This window comes from Convolutriloba macropyga, chromosome 9 (genome assembly GCF_964194025.1).
Source record: "Convolutriloba macropyga chromosome 9, txConMacr16.3, whole genome shotgun sequence".
NCBI lineage: Eukaryota > Metazoa > Xenacoelomorpha > Acoela > Convolutidae > Convolutriloba > Convolutriloba macropyga.
Genome location: NC_134476.1, coordinates 53625803 through 53646281, shown reverse-complemented (window position 1 = coordinate 53646281; position 20479 = coordinate 53625803). Strand labels below are relative to the sequence as shown.

Genomic DNA, 20479 nt, shown 5'->3' with positions numbered 1-20479 from the left:
TTTAAAGGGACAAATTTTTTGATGTAATAAATGTTTGTTGTTTTATTTTGCTGTTCGTCTTTACTCGCTTTCTTAATATTGGCATATCTCATCAATCTAGTACATTATTTTTTACTCCCTTGAGTTAATTGCTTTGGAGGCTATCTTTTTGTTCATACACTATCTTCTTTGAAAAATACTTTTGTTTTTTTTTTTGTTTTTCTTGGGTTTTTGGGATTCCCAAAAATAATTTTTGGCTTTTTCTATCTGTTCTCATTTGGAAGACAGTTATGCCAAAATTGTGGATGAGCGGGGTCGGAACCTTATGTGCGATCGCACATTACCGAGCCTCCTTGTTTGAAAGTTAAGATTTGAAATATATTCAATTTCCCATCAGAATGATAATATACAAAAGTATCTATTTACAAAATGAAACGAGAAAGAGAAATTTGGATAGCTCCTAAAATTTTGACATATTGGGAGAAAAAATTTGAAACGATTTTCAAACCTAATAATTTTGATCAACAATTTGGATTAATTTAGTTTGGCTAGCACTAATGGAGGTTATTTGCGCCGGATGTTGGTCTTCGCCTGCACTAATTCGGATCAAATTGGGAAGAGGAATTGTCCTTTTCGTTTTCAGTTGCCTATCGAATAATGTTCGTGGGCATTATTGGAAATGTCTTTTCTATTTGCCGACAGAATCATTTTACGTCAACGAGTGCGTTTTGTTTATTTGAGCTGATTCTCTCAAATCGTTTTTAGTTCTATTCTGACCAAACTTCTTTCTGTGTTGTCATGCTCGTTGTGTTATCAAGTAGCTACGAATTTGTAATTGGGCTTTTGGAGAAACTGTTTCGATGACGTGTTTGAAATTACGTCTTCATTGTTCTTGCTAATTCGAATCTCGTCGTTTAATGCACTTTTTAGAGGTCTTTATTTCAGTCAAGCGCTAACTCAAGCAGGCTACTGTTGGCATATTACCATAAACGGTATAGGGGGCACTGGTTATATTTGACTGATTTGTTCACACAATGCCAACTCAATTATACCCACTTGAAGTCCATTAATCATGACCCTAGGCTGACAGGTGTCATGGTTGAGGCTAATTGACCATGAAATATGCCCATAATAACATCGCCCTCCATACCTGCAAACGAGAGGCAGAGGGGAGGATAAATTTGACCGAATTTGGGCAAAATCTGGCAGACGCAGGGTTGCTGATAGTAAAAGATACGAAAAACCTAGTGACAGCGAGGAGGAAGAGATTTATGTTGTGTCAGATCATCTATTTTTAGCAGTTGATCAGTCGAAGAGCTGAAAGCTGTCCGAGTAAATATAAATTACTGCTTTTTTTTCTTGTGAAATTATTGTCCGATTCTCAATCTTCGCGTTCTGTCTGCCCAGTAGTTGATTGTTCGTATGCTATTGTCAGCTATTTCCAGCGATGAGATAAAGTTTCTGTTTTGGAAATATTTTTGGAATAAAATAAGGTTATGACTTTATTATTTTCGTAACTTTTAATTCCATGGCAAGATTGATGGAGCGAAAACTTTCTTGATAAAACATCTTCAACTGATATAGCCAAAATTTTGTTGCAATGGTTTCGCCTCCGCTTTCAAGACAACATAGCAGAATTTGATCAGAAAATCATCGTAAAGCAAATTTGTTTCGCTTCTGTTGGTGTTAAGGTTATGAATCAATAGTTCAGAAAAAAGTCCAAATAGTTCTAATTTTTTCATAAGTTTGTGACTTTTATGTCTTCTCATGATTATACAGAACTGCTTCGCCCACCTCTCAGACACCTGAAGCACATCATTAGAAAGTAAATTTGCACAAAAAAAAAACAAACTAAAATGAGGGGTGGAATTGAGCTTTCATAGTTCACGAACTTTCCGTTTTACAGTAATATAGACGCTCTAGGGCACAAAATCTCGTAGAAAGTTTCTAGACGTAAGTTACGCGACACTGATGACGTCAGGGAATAAATCTGGCATTAAAGCAGAACCGCGTAACATTTCGTGATTAAGCAAAAATTTCACATTGACTTGAGTAGAGTTACGTATGCTTGCTTGAAGTATGCGCTTTCCAAGTTTTAAAGTGCCAACAATTTTAAATCAAGAAACTTTTTATGAAACCATATAAAAGAAAATTTGACACTCTAGAAACTGGCACTGCAGAATTGTGGCTTCTAAAAAGATACATGTGTGTGTGTGTGTGTTACGAAGTAAATAAGTAAGCGAGATATTATTAACCAATCAGATTCGAGTATTTTAAAAGCGTATAGAATAAGATTTAAATGCGTATAGAAAGTTCTAATATACATAGAAAGTTCCGAAAAAGTTCATTTAACCTAATTTTAAGTAAATATAACCATGATATGTATCGATTAAGCTGGTTTTCGGCTTAAAATTTTTAGGTTATCTAGACAATTGTCGATTGAATACGAACTGATTTTGACGTCAATGACATCAGACGAAAAAACCTGTTAAATGAGCATCAAAAAATCTTGCCGTCTAAGTTCCACTTGTTGCTTTGTACGTCTAAATGCTCACACGTTAATGCTAATACGTTACTTGATATGACTTACTGTAAAACGTTGCTTTATACACGGAAATGAATTGAAATCCGAAAGAGTTGTTTCAAAACACCTTTTATATGGTACCGCGACCTGCTACTGGTTGGGACACATTCTCTGTGAAGTCTACTAGCCCTGCAGGGGTTGCACTAACTGGACAAACATCAGTGCCCTTTGAAATAAGCAGTCTGTCTAATGGGACTGAGTATGCGTTCACAGTTGCAGTTCAGAAGACAAGTGGATGTGACGTTGGAACAACTTCCGATTCGACTTACAACACACACGGATGCACACTTCCATCTGCACCCGCGTTTACCGACAGTTCTATTGAGTACAGTGCTAACAAGTCGTCTATAACTATCAACGTCGGTGGATCCGGAACAATTTCACCATTAATCTCTGGAAGCAGTCTGGATTCTTACATCTTCAACAGTACTATACCGGCAGTTGCGATCGCAGTTGCCACGCCTTCTGGTGCGGTTGACAAGAATGCGTCCATGGTCATCAGTGGTCTGCTACCTGGGCGAAAATACGAGGTTGAATTCCTGAGTCAGTACACTTCCTCTAACTGTGGAGGAGAAATTATTGGAATCGCTACTGGAAGTGTAACCGATCTATTCACTGTTGTTTGGTGCAGTGGTTGCAAAACGACTTCAGAGCTCGGAAGCAACAACAGGTTCCGAAGGCTACAATACAAGCAAGTGACGTCGATCTCAGACTCCAAAAAACTGTAAGAAAAAATTTTCGAAAGTCCATTTTTATTGCAGTAATTTGATAAATATGTTAGACGGCAAGAAACCCAACCCCTGATTTTACATATAATTTCAAGGGGTAGTAAAATTAAACTGTTTTTTGTAGAAAATTGGTAGGCCCCCCACATAATTTTTGAGACTAAAAAACATCAATTTTGAAAATTTTTGGTAGATTTACCAAAAAGTCGAGAAAATTGATACAGTTGGTTCGTATATAAAAATAACTTCTGATATAGAGGAAATTGATAGAAAATAATGCTAAATTGTTCAATTTTGAAAATTTTTGGTCAATTTTGAGGCAATTCTAAAAAACTTTCGAAAATCAATACCGAATATTGATAAACCGTATTTTTGAGTTTAAAACCGTCCAGTTTACTGGATTACCGTTCCGTAAACAAGAATTTGCGAAAAAATTGACCAAAAAAATAGAAAAAATTGGACAGATGCATAAAATTTTGACAAATTTGTCAAAAAAATCAATTTTCCAGCAAGAAGGTTCGTAAATTGAGTGAAACACAAAAGGTTGTGAAAAATTTAACAACCTCTGGCCTGCAAAAAAAAATATATCGAATTCCCATAGTTTTTCCCGTTGATCGTTCATGAACCGTTTGCCCGCGTCCTTTCCGTACTTTCGCTCTTTAGTTTTCCGTGTTGCGATTTTTTTTCTCAGTAACGTCGCTCTCCCAAAACTTCGCTTTTCGTTTTCTTCCGCTACTTTTCCGGATTTAAGTATAGTATGTCATATGTGATGAAGTATGTTGTTGTTTTTCTTGTAGTATGTTGTGTATGCTAGTATGCTGGTTTGTTGTTTAGGTCTTGGAGTTTTCTAGGGTGTGACTTAAGTTTATTCTCGAGTTACGGCTGGATTGTCCTTTGGCTTTTCAACTTTACTAATCCACTAGCCTTGCTGTTGTAGTATATTGATTTTGCTGCTGTATGTTTTTGTGTACCTGTATGATCGCTAGTTGGTTTGGTCTTGTTGCCTTCTAGGGTGTGACTTAAGTTAATTCTCGAGTTACGGCTGGATTGTTTCTTGACTTTCACAACTGTCATATTTTACAAATACACTTCTGTAGTTTATTTAATTTTGCTGTAGTTTGTTTAATACCGTTAGTATGCTGATTGTTTGTTGGGGTTTGGGTTTTGCTAGGATGTGACTTAAGTTTATTCTGGAGTTACGGCTAGTAAATTTCTCGACCTTTGCATGCTTTTAGTGTACTACTGCATTGCTGTAAATTAGTTTCTCGTTAAATTTGTCGTTATAGCCCCATAATGAACTATATTAGATTGTCTTGCAGTAGCTTCTCTCCTTCTTCTTAATGTGACTTAAGTTTGTTCTGGAGTTACGGCTAGGTTGTTTGGTTGAGTTTTCGCTGTGGTCTGCTAACATAGTTCTTTCCAACCTCGTTTCCCGCCCGCTCTTTCTCACCGTCCCGTTTCGTTGCGTTGCGCGTTTTTCACCCGCTTTCCCGCAAGTCCCGTTTCCGTTCCGTCGCGCACTGCTCGCTCGACTTCTCGTCTGTCCAGTTTCCGTCACGTCGCGCGTTGCTCGCTCGACTTCCCGTCCGTAACGTCTCCGTTTCGTCGCGCGTTGCTCGCTCGACTTCCCGTGTGTCTTTTGTGTCCCACTGCGTTGAGCGCATAGCGTTCAGCGCTCTACTTCTGTTTTTGTCGGGCACTGTGTGCTCGACGACCTTTTCTACTCTTTGGGCGGTTTGTTTTACAGACTGTCTACAGTGTGCTGTGTTTGGTGTCTTTTGCGTTGGGTTTGTTTTGCGTGGGTTTGGTTTGTTTGGAGTGTGCATATAAAAAGTAACCGTGTGCAGTAGTAGTTTTGCTGGTCTTTGGAAATACTAACATCGTGATGTCTAATAGTCTTGATCAAAAAGTCAAAAAGTTGTACGCTGCCAGGTCAAAGCGTGAGGCTGAATTGCATGCTATACATGAAGATATTCTTCATTGTATAAATATTCAAAGTAGGCGAGTGAAAGTTGAACGCCTAGTAACAAAGTGCAACGAAGCATTTATGACTGTTGTAGACAAAAATGAGGACCTGATTGCATTTGCTGGAAAAACGGAGGATCCAAGTGCACTTGTTCCTTCATTAGAGTCTTACTTGGAGGCAATGACAACTAAGAATGACAAGATACTCACTTCAGCACGAAACTACATCAACTCTGCTGATGATAAAGTGAGTGATTTCCAGGAACCAAGGGCTCCCATTCTTTCTAGACTCCCCTCAATTATGACCTCGTCAAGAACATCTAGTCAGCGTAAACATGATTACGTAATTGCTAAAATGAAGCGTGAAGAAATTGAAAAACAGAATGAGGCAGCCATTCGCCTTGCTAAACAGAAAAAGCAGATGGAATTAGACGAACTGGAGGAAAACAACAGGAAACGTTTGGCAGAGGCAACTCTGCAAGAATTTGAATTGCTGGACGCCGTTTCTAAAGGTAGCCAATCCGAAACAACTGCAAGTGCTAGGAGTTCGATGAGAAGTGAAAAGGCTGTCCAGGATTGGATCAACACCTCACTTGCTTTAGGTTTTAATAACAACGAGACAACTGGTGAACCAGAGGTTACGAAAGACCCTCCAGAATGCCCTAGCCACAATAACGAAGAAGCAGTGGAAGATCACAACACTGACATTTCAAGACATTCGATTCCAAAAAATTGTCGAGGCAATTACTTTTTAAGCTTCGAGACCTTGCAGCAACTCGACCCCTATTACACTCCACCTGAAAATTTTTTGGCTGCTGCCAACACACAGGCGTTGTACCAGGCGCATTTAAGAGCGCAAATAGATCAAACAGGCCAGCAAGGCATGGCGCTTCCAAGCCTCACTAACCAAGGAACCGCGGATAGTCAGCCGCCTTCTGTACACGCCCCAGGGGCTTCTTCGCCACCCATTCAACAGCCCATTCCACCACAGACGTTCGCGCCGCAAGAAAATCAGAATAATGCAACCGAGTTATTTCCAAACGCACAACTTCAAATTTCAGAACCCAGGGGACCTGAAACATCAAGTCTGCCCAAGAATAATTCGGCGCAGCATATAGGCTCCCGACAACAAATCAATTTTGTCCCCCGAGCACCAAACGCCACTATTCCTCCTTTTCCGACAACAAATCATCCAGCGCCCGCAATAAACGTTCCCTTGCACCCAAGCGCCCCACCAAGTCCAAACACTCAACAGCACAACTCCGAACCCGCTCAGCCTAATGACCTTCCCATCCCGAACCCAGTCTTTGTACCTAACCTCACGGCTCCCATCCAACACGCCCCTTTGATTAATCAGCCTCTCGTCAACAACACTTTTAAGAATAATAAAAACCGAGTTCACAAAGTTGTACGTTCCGTTGCCCCTCCTATCCCAAATATGCCGAATATCCCTCTTGGCCAAAACTTTGTGCCAAATATGAGTCAATGGCGGTTTCCACAGCACAGACCGTCAATAGTCAACCAAGATGCAACCACCGTTAATAGTCTGCCTCCAAATGTACACACCCATATCGCACCCTCAAGCATTAATATTCCACAACGTATATATTCGAATTCACCACTTTTGATTGATATGCAATCACCATCTGGTGCGCAGCAGGAAAACCTGATCGCGACTACTAATGTTGTACCTGGTTTAGCCACTCCGGTTTTTCAGCCAACATACCCCTATGTTGGGCCCACTCCGTTGAGTTGGAGCGGTCCGCAGGTGTCTGCACCTGCCCCTCCGATACAGGACAATGCGTCATTGATTAGGGAATTAGCTGATGCAATAACAAGCAAGAGAAACGACCCTTTGCCCGAGTGGAAACTTGCAGAGTTTAATGGCGACCCATTAAAGTGGCATGAGTGGTATGGTCAATTCAAAAGCGCGATCGACTCGCAAACGCTCACTGATGACGTTAAATTGACATACCTTAAGACACTCGTCACTGGTAAAGCAAAGATTGCAATCGCCGAGTTTGCTTACTGTGGTTTAATGTACAAGGATGCACTAAGGACTTTGGAACGTAAATTTGGCCAGCCACAGGCAGTCGTAAGTGCACACTTGGATAAACTAAGCAGTTTTCCACCTCTTAAAATGCACAATAGTGATAACATCATAAACTATTCTGCTGCAATATCCAGTCTCGTTGGGGTTTTCAAGTCGTTATCATATGATGCTGATTTGAAGAGCGCTTCCCTACTTAACCAAGCGGTACAGAAGTTACCACCAAACATGAAAGAGTCATGGTCACTCTTTACGGTTAAGAAGCACTGGGTTAAGCCTACCCTCCTTGACTTTAACGATTGGCTTAAAGAAAAGGTTGAGGCCCATGATCTTATGAAACAAAGTGCAACCAAGGCCAAACCTGAAGAGAACAGCACTTCAGTAACCAAGACCAAAACAGCCTCAAAAGTGTTTGCATCAATGTCACAACAAAGGGAAACAAAGAAGCAAATGCCATCTTCTTCCACAAACACTTACTCTCGGTGCATTGTATGCAAAGGTAACCACCGGCTATGGGAGTGTCGAGTCTTCAAGGAAAAGACTCCAACCCAGAGAGCTAAGTTGGTGGCGGATAACAAACTTTGCTTTTCGTGCTTACGGGACAAGCACACATTCCGCCAGTGCCCTCAACCAAGAAAGTGCCGAGCAGAAGGGTGCAATAGTTCGCATAACACACTATTGCATGGAGCAGATAGGGTTTTCCCAACTAAACAGTTAACAAATTCCGGTACTATCCAGTCATCTGGCAACACAGGTCAAAGTAAAGCAACACCTAGTCAACTCCAGCCTAATAAGACCACAACAATGTCATCTGTTACTGATGTTAAGGGGCTCCTTCAGGTGACTGAATTGCAGTTGGTCAATTCGTCCGGTTTAGATACCAAGGCTTTAGTTTTGTGTGATACCGCCTGCAGTAACTCTTGGGTGGCCGGTAGTCTCGCAGATAGACTCGGTTTGCACGGTAAAGCACTAAAGCTAACTGTCAAGGGTATTAATACCGAAGAAATAGTTGATACTAGGGTTGTTGAAGTTACTGTGAAACCAAGAGAACATCAAGATTTCGAACCATTTACCATCAATCCTTTCGTTAAAGAGAGTCTGAACGTCGGCTCAGATATAATTAATGTAGAGGCCCTGCAAGAGACTTACCCACACTTAGCAGTCCTTGATCCTGTGACATATTCCTATAAAGACATTGAGATGATACTCGGACAAGATGTCTATCATGCCATCCGCCCGTTAGAATACTTCTCTGCCGATGAGAAGCGTTCACCCGTTGCCGTACGCTTACCCATAGGTTGGGTCTTAAGCGGTCCGTTACCATCAAGTTTGTGTTTAACCTCAACGTGCTTTAAAGTGAATATCGAACAAGACAATGAGTTAGCAAGTCAAGTAAAGTCATGGTACGACATTGAATCATTCGGAGCGAATAAGCAGGTTGACCCACGATCTGCAGCAGACGCAAGGGCGCACGAAATCCTTGAGAATACCACCGTACACAATGGCCTGAGATACGATGTCGGAATGCTGTGGGCAGCGGACAACACCAAGCTCCCAAATAATTACTTCTCCTCCCTTGTGCAACTAAAATCTCTCGAAAAACGATTGGCCAAGGATGAAGACCTTAGAGAGAAGTATACTAGTACCATCAAGGAAGACCTAAATAAGGGGTATGTAATTGAGGTTCCGGACGCTCACAAGGTTGAGAGCCGGTCCGATAAAGAGTGGTACCTACCCCACCATCCGGTTTTAAACCCGAACAAACCGGGTAAGGTGCGTAGGGTGCTCAATGGAGCAGCAAAGTTTCATGGCGCCTCACTGAATAAATCTTTGCTCACTGGCCCTGATCTGCTCCAAAACCTTATTTATGTACTTCTTCGCTTCCGACAACATCCATATGCCGTCTCTGCCGACATCGAGGGAATGTTTCTACAGGTTGGTGTATTACCATCAGATCAACCATCACTTCGCTTTCTGTGGCGGGAGGACCCCACAACTAACGTTGTAGTGTATCAATATACGCGCCATATATTTGGGGCTAAAGACTCGCCCACATGCGCCAACTATGCATTACAACGCACTGCGAGAGACAATGCCAAGTTTTACCCCGAAGCTGCAAAAGCCGTCCTTGAAAACTTCTACATGGACGATTACCTCGACTCAGTGGAGTCTCCAGAGAAAGCCATCAATAGATCGAAGGAATTGGTACATCTTCTCCATCTCGGTGGGTTCAAGCTTACAAAGTTTGTAAGCAATGTGCAAAATCTGGCTGATCGAATTGATGGTTCGCCTCAATCTACTGAGCCCAAAGTTATTGTTTCATGTCAGGAGGATTCATCGCATGTGCTAGGGTTAAAGTGGGATCACACTAATGACACTTTAGTTGTGAGTAGGTGTACAAGCTGCGCTACCACCAAGTCCCTCACGCAACGCTTGGACCTAAGTCTTGTCTCGAAAGTCTTTGACCCCATTGGTCTTGTCGCACCGTTTACCGTCGGTGCGCGATTGCTCTTAAAAGACATCTGGCGTGTCACAGGACAACAATGGGATGAGGAGCTCCCACAGGACATGGTTCAAAGATTTTTGGTCTGGAGTGCGGACTTACCAAAGCTTGAAAACATCAAAATTCCTCGAAGTTACTTTAGTGGACCCTTTGATAATACAGAATTGCATATGTTCGGTGACAGTTCCCAGGATATTTTTAGTGCCGTCGCATTTCTTCGAGCCCGAGTAACAACTCCTACGGGCAAGATAAAAACAGAGCTTGCGTTTGTTTTGGGGAAAGCGCGCGTGGCGCCAATGAAAGTAATGACTGTCCCTAAACTGGAATTGCAAGCAGCTCTACTTGCCGCTCGGCTGAAGAACGAAATTATTCAGGCACTTACCGTAACTGTTAACCAAGTATTCATGTGGACAGACAGCACGACCGTTCTTCAGTGGATAAACTCTAATGAAAAGCAACCAATCTTTGTTGCAAACCGCGTTTGTGAAATTTTGGAGTATACCAGCGTTGACCAATGGAACCACGTCGCAACTAAGGATAATCCAGCTGACGCTGGCACGCGTGGAATGTCCGCTGAAGTTTTGCAACTAAGCAGTTGGGTCAATGGTCCACATTTCTTAACTAACTCATGTTTCCCTTTCGTACCGAACAAAGACGTCATTAATAACATCAAACTCGGCGTCAACCAAGCAGTCATCATAGAAGACACTGTCTCTCTCGCTACATCTGTTAAAAAACAGACAATTCCCGTTCCGTCGTTATTCCCATTTGATAAGTTTAGTTCTTATCAAAAGTACTTGCGCATTGCCGCATACGTTCTCCGGCTTTTGCCGAAACATGCCTGCTACCGTAACCCCGATGGTAGCATTACTGACCCTACTGAGCTTGACGAAGCCGAGCGTCATCTACAGTATTTGGCGCAAGGAGAGTCTTTTGAAGCCGAAAGAAAAGATCTTCTTGACAATAAATTCGTTAAACGGAGTAGCCGAATTGCTCCACATTCACCGTTTATTAGTCCAAATGGGCTAATCCGTTCCTCGGGCCGCATCAAGCGGTTAGTTGAAGTTGGGTTTAACGTAAAATACCCAATCATCTTAGACGCACGTCATCCGTTTGTAAAACTGTTTCTTGAACACACGCACGTAAAGCATTATCATCAAGGCGTTGAATACCTAAGATCAATTGTGCAGGAACACTATACAGTACTGAAACTAAGATCATCCTTGCGTTCCATCAAAGCACACTGCCTGAGATGCCGAGAATTCCAAGCTGTAACTATGCAACCAATCATGTCTGACTTACCTAAGGAGAGACTTGCTTACCAGTCTCCTCCCTTCACGAACACTGGCGTTGACTACTTTGGGCCATTCTATGTTACTGTCCGCCGTACTACTGAGAAAAGGTGGGGCTTCCTCTTCACCTGTCTCACTACTCGCGCTGTCCATGTCGAGATAGTTACATCCATGGACACCAGTTCTTGTGTTATGGGAGTTGAGCGGTTTGTGTCACGTAGGGGAACACCTGCCATGATTTGGTCGGACAATGGCACTAACTTTATTGGAGCTGAGAAAGAACTCCGAGAAAGTATTGAAAAGTGGAACGTTGTCAACATTGCAGCTGAGCTCGCTCACAAAGGTATAAAGTGGAGGTTCAATCCACCCAGCGCACCACATCAAGGTGGTATCTGGGAGAGGCTGGTACGCAGCTTCAAACGCGTGTTGTATACTATTCTTGGCACGCGTCGCCTCACGGATGAGGTACTGCATACTACCTTTTGTCTCGTGGAGAATGCTCTCAATTCGCGTCCTTTAACACCCGTAAGCGCCGATCCGTGCGATTTGAACGCTTTAACGCCCAACCACTTTCTTTTAGGAGAACACTCTGCCGGTATTCCGTCTGTTGTCGGCAACAATGAGCTCGACCATCGTAAACGTTACGCCCGTGCGCAGTCGTACGCTAATGCGATCTGGTCCCGTTGGATCAAAGAGTACGTACCGACGCTGAACCGACGCTCTAAGTGGCAGACGCCTGCCGAGCAACACCTTAAGACCGGTGACTTGGTTTGGATAGTTGAGGAAACCAACCCTAGGGGTTACTACCCAACCGCTCGGGTTGTGGAACTCCGTTACGGCTCCGATAGCGTTGCGCGCTCCGCCGTTTTACGTACGTCGACCGGTTCACTCGTCCGCCCGCTTGTAAAACTTGTACCAGTTTTCCCAACATCTTCTTCCGGGCCGGAGGATGTTACGAAGTAAATAAGTAAGCGAGATATTATTAACCAATCAGATTCGAGTATTTTAAAAGCGTATAGAATAAGATTTAAATGCGTATAGAAAGTTCTAATATACATAGAAAGTTCCGAAAAAGTTCATTTAACCTAATTTTAAGTAAATATAACCATGATATGTATCGATTAAGCTGGTTTTCGGCTTAATATTTTTAGGTTATCTAGACAATTGTCGATTGAATACGAACTGATTTTGACGTCAATGACATCAGACGAAAAAACCTGTTAAATGAGCATCAAAAAATCTTGCCGTCTAAGTTCCACTTGTTGCTTTGTACGTCTAAATGCTCACACGTTAATGCTAATACGTTACTTGATATGACTTACTGTAAAACGTTGCTTTATACACGGAAATGAATTGAAATCCGAAAGAGTTGTTTCAAAACACCTTTTATAGTGTGTGTGTTTAAAAGCTTTCTTTGCGATGCAAAAAATTCAAAACACGAATTTGTGAAATAGCAGTACGAATATACCATTTGATATGAATTCAATATTGAAAATTCTTTGAATTGCTACAATTTTGTCAAAACTCGTAGTTTTTTTATACAAATAAATTTTTATTCATAGCAACGAATAATTAGTAAATTCAAGAAACAAAATTGGAAAAACCTGTTGAAAAAAAGGAAATCCTGAAAAGAATAAAGGAATCATTCAATCTTTATAGGGCCTAGTCAAGCGTAATATCTAAGACGATGGACCAAATCTGGATTCCTGTCAACGCGTCTTACTTGCAAGTGATACCTTGCTCTTTCTGATTCCTTATATCATCACTTGATAAGCAAAATATACGTTGAGCAAATTGAGCTTCTTAAATTTTTTAGGCAAATTTTACATTAGTTTATTAATTCTCAATCTTCTAAGAGCATTGTCTCTTGCTCTTAATTTTGACAAAATTTGATGTCAAAAAAACTCTTGCATTATAATCTTCAACAACTTTTCCAGATTTAGCGAGATTATATAAAGTTTTTTCATTTACAATTTTTCTCAAAAAAAACTTTCTCTGTTAATTATGCAAATTATCTGAACACCTTTGAGAAAGATCAACACAAAGATATCCCTCGCCACTTTTTTAATCATAACAGAAATTTAACATTAACATAGTAGCAATTTTGATACGCTTTGTGCAAACCTAGTGGCCATATGATAGCATAACTTTTGTTTTCTTTTAAACTTAGTTAATAAACAGACTGGAAACAACAAACAAAAGTAAGAGACAAAATTTTATCGAAAAGAACCTACTAAACGATCTGATTATTTAACTCGCAGAAAACTATGATCGGTTAGTTTCAAGTGTTTTTTGCATATTAAGATTTCCGAAAAGTTTCCAGGACACCAATAAATTAGGAGTTTGGTCGGAACAGAGGTGCATGAATCTTAATTTTTAATCCGCCGACGTTCTTAAAATTGAAGATCAACTCTTTTTCTTGTAAATTCCTTTGTTCTAGCAAGATAATCATGTGCGTTGCAGAATTTTCATCTGCGTCCCAAAATAACCATTATTGGTAAAACTCTTACAGTACCATAAAAAAATATATCAAATATCGGTTAGAGAGCACAATGCAGATTTCGTGTGCAATTTGGAAAAAAACGATATCTTTTCAAATTGTACTGACCCTTATATGAGCAATTGGTTACTTGTTCTATTACTTGTTTTTGATTTTGTTTTTTTTTATAAATAGATACGAAAACTTTACATCAGTAAATTTAAGAATCTTTGAATCTCTCAAAGAAATAGCTCTGGTTGTTTATAACAACCTTGACATTTATAAAAATGTTTATTTGTATGCACACATGCAAAGCCATCGCTGATACTCGAAGATTAAATCATAGAAAATATACGCATAGCATTGAGCCTCCTATATCTAAAATTGGTTTCCTCGTGATAACAAATTTTATGTTTACTACAAGCAATTGTTAAAAAAATTAAATTATTGTTTAGTCATCGGATCTACGGTAAAATTAAAATTTATGTTTGTAACACATAGTTGGAACTCGTTGTTCAAACGCACTTTGCGCGGCCTTATTGTTTTACATCTATCATGCATTTATAATGGGAAATTGAAAACACAACATAACTACACAATTTGGTCCATGATGTTGTAAAAAACAAGAGATTATTTTTTCACGCTCAGCATAACCCCCAACCAATTTACTGACCAATTCCATCTGACGACTTTCGGTCTACAAATGGTTGTGTAGCAACAAGGGGAATAGCCAGGCTACTGGGCTACTTCTGATGCTGCTTTTAATAACTCTGGGTCTAAATTGAGTCTATACCTACATCCATGCGTGTATCATATATACTCGTTTAATTTGTTCCCCCAGGGAAAAATCTGGCCCACTGTTCCGGCCACCCCTCCTGCAATACACACAGTGGGTTTGATTCCACGCCCCCGTTTCCCCCAATTTTTCTCATTCCTATTGTTGTAGACAGGCGACGGTCAGTGGCCGGTGGGGCCTCAATTGATGCTTATAAATATACTCTTAGACGACAATTCAGGAAGCCGATGCTGATGTTTCAAGTAAAACTTTACCACACGCGGAAGTTTTTCATTTTTTTTGTTCTTTTCTTTATTTTTCTTTCTTTTTCCTTTCTTTTTCATTTCTTTTTCTTTCTTTCTTAGTTTTTTTTTAAAAAAGTTTTAGAGGTTTTTCTAAAGTTTTTCCTTCTTTTCTAAAAGAATGATTTTTTCTGAAGTTTTTTCGATTTTCTAGAAACCTTATAACAGGTCAGTCATAGCTAACATTGGTCTCTTGGTTGGAGTACTCATGAAATATGTCTTTACGAACGGAAATTATAATGAATGATTTATTTCAATATTGACGTAAAACGCAGTACTTTAATGGTTGTTTTGCACCCACCCATAAAAACGCCGACGATTCCGCAAAATTGAGCTCTGTTATTGCAAAATTGAATAAGTAAACAATATGAGTTAAAAGTTTCATTTAAAACTAATAGAGAAAAAATTTCAGGGTTAAATCATTACAACGGAATCATTAACACTGAGAACGGTGGTTACAGCATAAAAACATAAAAAGTATTAACATAGAAAAAGTATGAAAACTGATTTATTTATGCTTTATTAGTTACAGCATGTTGATTGCTGGCTGGTTGAACAAAATTACCCATAGAAGCTGAAGAAATTATGGCTTTGCGGATCATAATGGGAAAAGATGGATAGTATTGTTGGGTGGGGTAATGTCACCTGTAAGACAGATACATGCAGGCTACACATCACAAGTCAAAAGGGCAGCAGGCTTCTTTTTATAGAAAATACACAAAATACGGGATCAGAGGACAAAAGTATACATGATTATTTTATAATTGTTCATTGTCTGTGCTGAATGTCATATAACGTATATCTGCATGTTATTTTGCTTCAAGCGAACATGAAATCTTTTTATCTTTTTCTCCATCGGCTATTATTCAAACACTGGCCACATTTTTCAGCATAGTCATTCACAACTTTTCAGTTGAGCCTTTATTTGGCTCGTAAAAGAAAACATGAGCGTCAATTTAGATCTGTTTTGAAAAAACGAAAAATAGAATCATGTAGAGGAACAATAAAATTTATGATTATCAAACGACGAAATAAAATTAATCAAAATAATCGTTTAGCAGAATAATCAATTAAAAGTTCGTTTATTCGCTCTCTGTTTATGTGTTTTTTTATAACATGGTTGAAACTCAGGTTTACATAAAATTATAATATTTTGAGTTCAAAATAGTTTGGGGCCATATCTGATCAGTTTTTCTATTACAGTTTTAATAGAGTTTTATAACATGAACTAGGGGCATTCAAAATGAACCATTATCAAGTTACATTTAAATGCTTGGTGTTTGGATTTTTTTTAAAAAAAATTGTATTTATGATAAAACTTGCAGTACTCATGTTCCGAGTGCCAATTATACTAAGATTTGGTCTAACTTTTGTAAGCCTACAATTATCTACATGCTATCTACGAGAAATCATCAACAGTTTGGGAAAGGCATAGTTTTGAGGATAGGAATTGGAAGGCATTGTGCCAATCTTAACTACTGAGACAAAAAACTCAAAAATTAAATCAGTTTACTACTTTTATGAGTATTGAAAAACAAATATTTATGAAGAGTAGTTTGTTACCATTTTTGCCTCAATCTGTTGTTAAAGCAATGCAAATTTTGTTACGTTTATCTAAGTGTCTGACTTTAGCATTTGATTTCTATTACAAAAGGTGAGACAAATCTGAGCCACTGAAACTAACCATGAGAAATCTCAGCCAAGTGTTCATTTTTCTACAGAAAACTACTTATGCATAATTCTCCTAAACATGACAGACTAACATTGGGCGAATTGCTCTCAAACAACCAGTGAGATGATGGCTTCGCTAGTAGCCAGCTAAAGCTAAGGGATGCCAGCATTTGGGGGGGGGGCGTTGGAGTCGGGGCCAAAAGATGGGGGTCAAGCAATGGTGGTTGTGTGTGTGTGTGTGTGGGGGGGGGGGGAGGAGTGAGGTTGAGAGGGCGGGACAAAATGGGGGGTCCAAATCGAAAGGTGGAGGAAGGAGTATTGATGTGGGAGTTGATTGAGGTGGGGGGGTTGACTGGGGGAGTGGGGTGAACGCAGTGGTCAAACTTTTGAGATTAAGAACCAACCGCCCATCGCGCCATAAAGTTTTCTCCCAAGAGTTTTATTAAATCGCACCTCTAGAGACTGGTAAGGCGTCAGGCTCTAAGAGGGTTGCTCAGCCACTTAATGCCCTCCAAGCTTTACCTGCTTGTCCTGTGTTTTAGGGCAAAAAGTCAGGAGGATCGAACCTAAATTTGATCAACCAAAAAACTGCATTTAAAAAGACCACGGGACTAAAATATTTGCTACAAACCTCGTTTTAGAGCAATTCAGCAATTAGAATGATCTTCAAAATCACAATGAACAGTAACAGACAATCAGTTTAACAATCATACTTCAAAAAGCTACTAGAAATTAAGGTATAAAATATTTAATCACGCATATTCTGCTGCAAATTTCTTGCAACAGACTTCAAACTATGTTCCAATTTCTGAGATAGATATTAAATTGAAAAAGACTCTAAATATGATGCTTTCGAACAAAAAATGTTTCTTATTCTTAGTATTTCGTATAAGAATTGTCAGAACCATTTTTTTCTTCGAGGAACTCACAACTCACTTTTTCTTTTTCTTAATCTAAAACGCTCCTAAATCTATAGTTAAAAACTACCTTTTGTAATTTTTTCCTTGATTGTGGGAAGGTTGTTTGAACTTTGCAAAAATCGAAAATTATTACAATTTCGTGCTCACATGAGCGTACTTACCTTCGATTTATAAGACAAACTTTTATGACCACAAAAATTTTGATTCTCTCACCAGTATTGGGCTAAAAGACGGGGGAATTTAGCCACTTTCATAACCGTCATCTTGCTTAATATTTTTACGCTATAACTTGACCACACGGCTATCCTAGTGTAGGTGTAACTGTACTAACTTGCATAGTGCGAGAGGAGAGAATGCTGCTTTGAGGCAGGCACGACATCTAGAATCACCAGGGGGTGTCTCCTGTTCGTCTGTGGGGGGTAGTTGGGCTATCCTGCTGAGTGATGATTGAGAGTGTAGAGAGTGGGGGTGGTTGTGAGTAGTACTAGTGAATGATAGGTGGCGTGTTGATGATGATGATGATGATTTACAGCAAGAGGTGTTGTTGGTTGTGTTGGTGGTGGTGTATCTGGTGGATGATGAGGAGCGGTGTGGGTGGCGGGAGAGAGGTACACAGCACACACATGCCCCACAGCACAAGGTGGATGAACAGCAGTTGTGATGTGAGGAGCAACAGGCACAGTTAGAGGAGGATGAGGAGCCATACGCCGAACACACACTCCCACCTGTAATCAAATCAAATCAACTTAACCCAGGTTGAGGTCCTCGTTTATGACGCAGACCATTTTTGAGCGCACACAGGGGGTACGGTGCGTTCAAAAATACACAGGCGAGGAATTTTTTAACGAGCAACATAAACGCACCAGTACTTACGGTCGAGCCATAAGGAGCCATAAGGACTTTTCTACAAGGACCTCAACCTCGGAACCCACATCGAGGTTTTCGTCTGACCTCATTTACGAAGTACAACCTTTTTCAACGCACGTCGGGGGTACTGTGCCTTCAAACATACACGAGCAAAAAATTGCGAGCAAGATTAATATATTCAGCTGGATGCACAAACATTACCTGACTTGACTAAATTTCTTATTGATAAGTTAAAATTTTCAATTAGATATTTTGCTAATGGATATTCTAGTTTTGTTCTTTTCGCAGGCCGAGGTTTATTCAAACCAAATAAGTCAGAATTAACCTTTTTGAGCGCAAATTTATTAATTTCCTTAATTCTGATTTCATCAGAGATCTTTTCAGTCTGGGGCAGGGGTCTTTAATCCCAAAAACAGTATCTATACAAGATTAGCTTGCAAGAGGTAATGTTATGCAATTATTGAAGGTATGTATACTAGACTCTCGGCGAAGTGATATAATTATAGCTGAGCATATGGTACCACATAGTGCAGTTCAATCAAATTCAGTTTGTGCGTGTGTGTGTGTGTGTGTGTGTGTGTGTGTGTGTGTGGTGGGGGGGGGGGGGGGGGGGGTGGTGGGGGGTTTGAGGTGTGATGGAGAGAAAATGATGAGAGGTAACCTGCAGTACAGCACCTTCCACACATGAGTATGGTGAGTACCCTGTGTCTGAGTAGGAGGGGAGGATGAGCTATTCTCTGGTTAAACTCATCGAATATGTGTCCGTGGCACTCCTCTGGCACTGACTTGGTCCTTGGGATGTCCCTCAGTTTGGTCAGCAACACCTTCAGCCTCTGCACCTCACTGTCCAGGTCACTCTGGTACAACACACACGTCTCCATGTGTTCCTCAGAAGGCATCTGCAAAAAAAAACAAAAAAGCTCCACCATTTGAAAAGATCGATAAAGTCGATGTGGTGGTTATTTTTTATACCTTAATTAGAGTGTTCGGGACCAAAAGTAACCTCGACTCGACGTCTAGCAACCCGCGGCCTTTTTATAGCCATTATTGGTAGGTCATGGTCTTTTCATAAGTCGACCCCTCAACAAGGTCGCTCATGACATTTCATGTCAACCAATTTATCTCAGCCTGGTTCTCGAGCATTTCGCATTTTAACAAACAATTGGCGCATAATCACCGAAAGTTCAATAAATATAAATTCAGAAAAAAACTGCTACATATATATTTAAAGAGATAATCCAGATGAAGTTGGCGAGTTCTTGAGCTAGCTGAACAGATTTTACTTGGAAAACAATTAACTTATACTTACGGAACGCTGATCAAGTTCTATCTAGATTTTCTCTGTAATTAGTCTTGTCATTTTCTCCCAAGTTAGATCTATTGAGTATTTGATGATTATGCGTCGATTGATTAAAAAATCTCAAATTAAACAGCCAAAATTGTGTTGTCAAAAATTGGCTACGAAAACAGGCAGTTTATCATGTGAAATTTAAATTTGCGTGTTAACTTTTCTGAACGAGTGATTAAACTTTCTGCAAATTGTAGAACTTGAGCGCTCTCCTCTCTCAGCTCAGTAAAATTAATACACTCCTTAACAAAAGTAACCGTTTTACGAACTGAAAATCTACATAATCCGCCACGCTGTATGGAGAGAGTTTTCACAAACACTCCGTTTTCCGTTTTCTTTAACTTTTATACGAGTCGGCTGCATCAATTGCATCAGTTAAAATTTGTTCATTTCGATCATAAAGTTCTTGAATTCATAATGCAAAAATTTGCTTTAAACGACTGATGTATGACAAGCTGAACAGATTTCACGTGGAACTCAAATTACTGTACTTAACGGAAAACTAGCATATTTCTACCTGGATTTCCTCGGCAAGTATATGCGTCGTTTTTCTTTAATTACGAGCACTTAAACTTTTCTGATTTTGAAAATTGAACGTTTACATTGTAAACGATTTCAATCTCCTTCAGTTGAAAAAAAAAATGTCTGCATGTGGTTTGAAGATTGAAATCAGTTATAACCACAAAAACTTCTTTTTCTTGTGAACGTCATAAATTCCTCAGCTGACTGCTAAACTGATAAAAAATGAACAAAAAACGTTTCACGCAGTTTTGCGGTAGCAGACATGTTTTATTGTTTATATTTTCTACTTGCCGACATTTTGCAATATTCATTTATAATGACAAGCTTGCAGTTCCCATACAAAAAACTGAAGTCTTTTGTTTCCATTTAACTATCGGCGCGACGTTCACAAGCATAAGGGAAACCAGGAAACTGTTTAATTGTGAAATGTTTTGCAGCTTTAATTGGCAATGTCGCTGCAAACTAGAAACGTTTTCGAGTTTAAACTCAAGTGTTAA

General features: G+C 39.9%; 1 protein-coding gene across 6 annotated transcripts in view; it reads right to left on the bottom strand.

Annotated features, from left to right (window-relative positions):
* Positions 1 to 349: 349 nt before the first annotated feature.
* The window catches only part of LOC142345855 (uncharacterized), a 66654-nt gene continuing 46524 nt past the window's right edge, over positions 350 to 20479 (bottom strand). For all 6 annotated transcript variants that reach the window (XM_075398275.1, XM_075398273.1, XM_075398271.1 and 3 more), the window contains 3 exons: positions 18774 to 19011; positions 17577 to 17970; positions 350 to 1784 (listed from right to left, as the gene is read on the bottom strand). In XM_075398275.1, coding sequence (XP_075254390.1) covers positions 1751 to 1784; positions 17577 to 17970; positions 18774 to 19011 — 666 coding nt within the window. In that variant the 3' untranslated portion in view covers positions 350 to 1750. The remainder of the gene's footprint in view (positions 1785 to 17576; positions 17971 to 18773; positions 19012 to 20479) is intronic.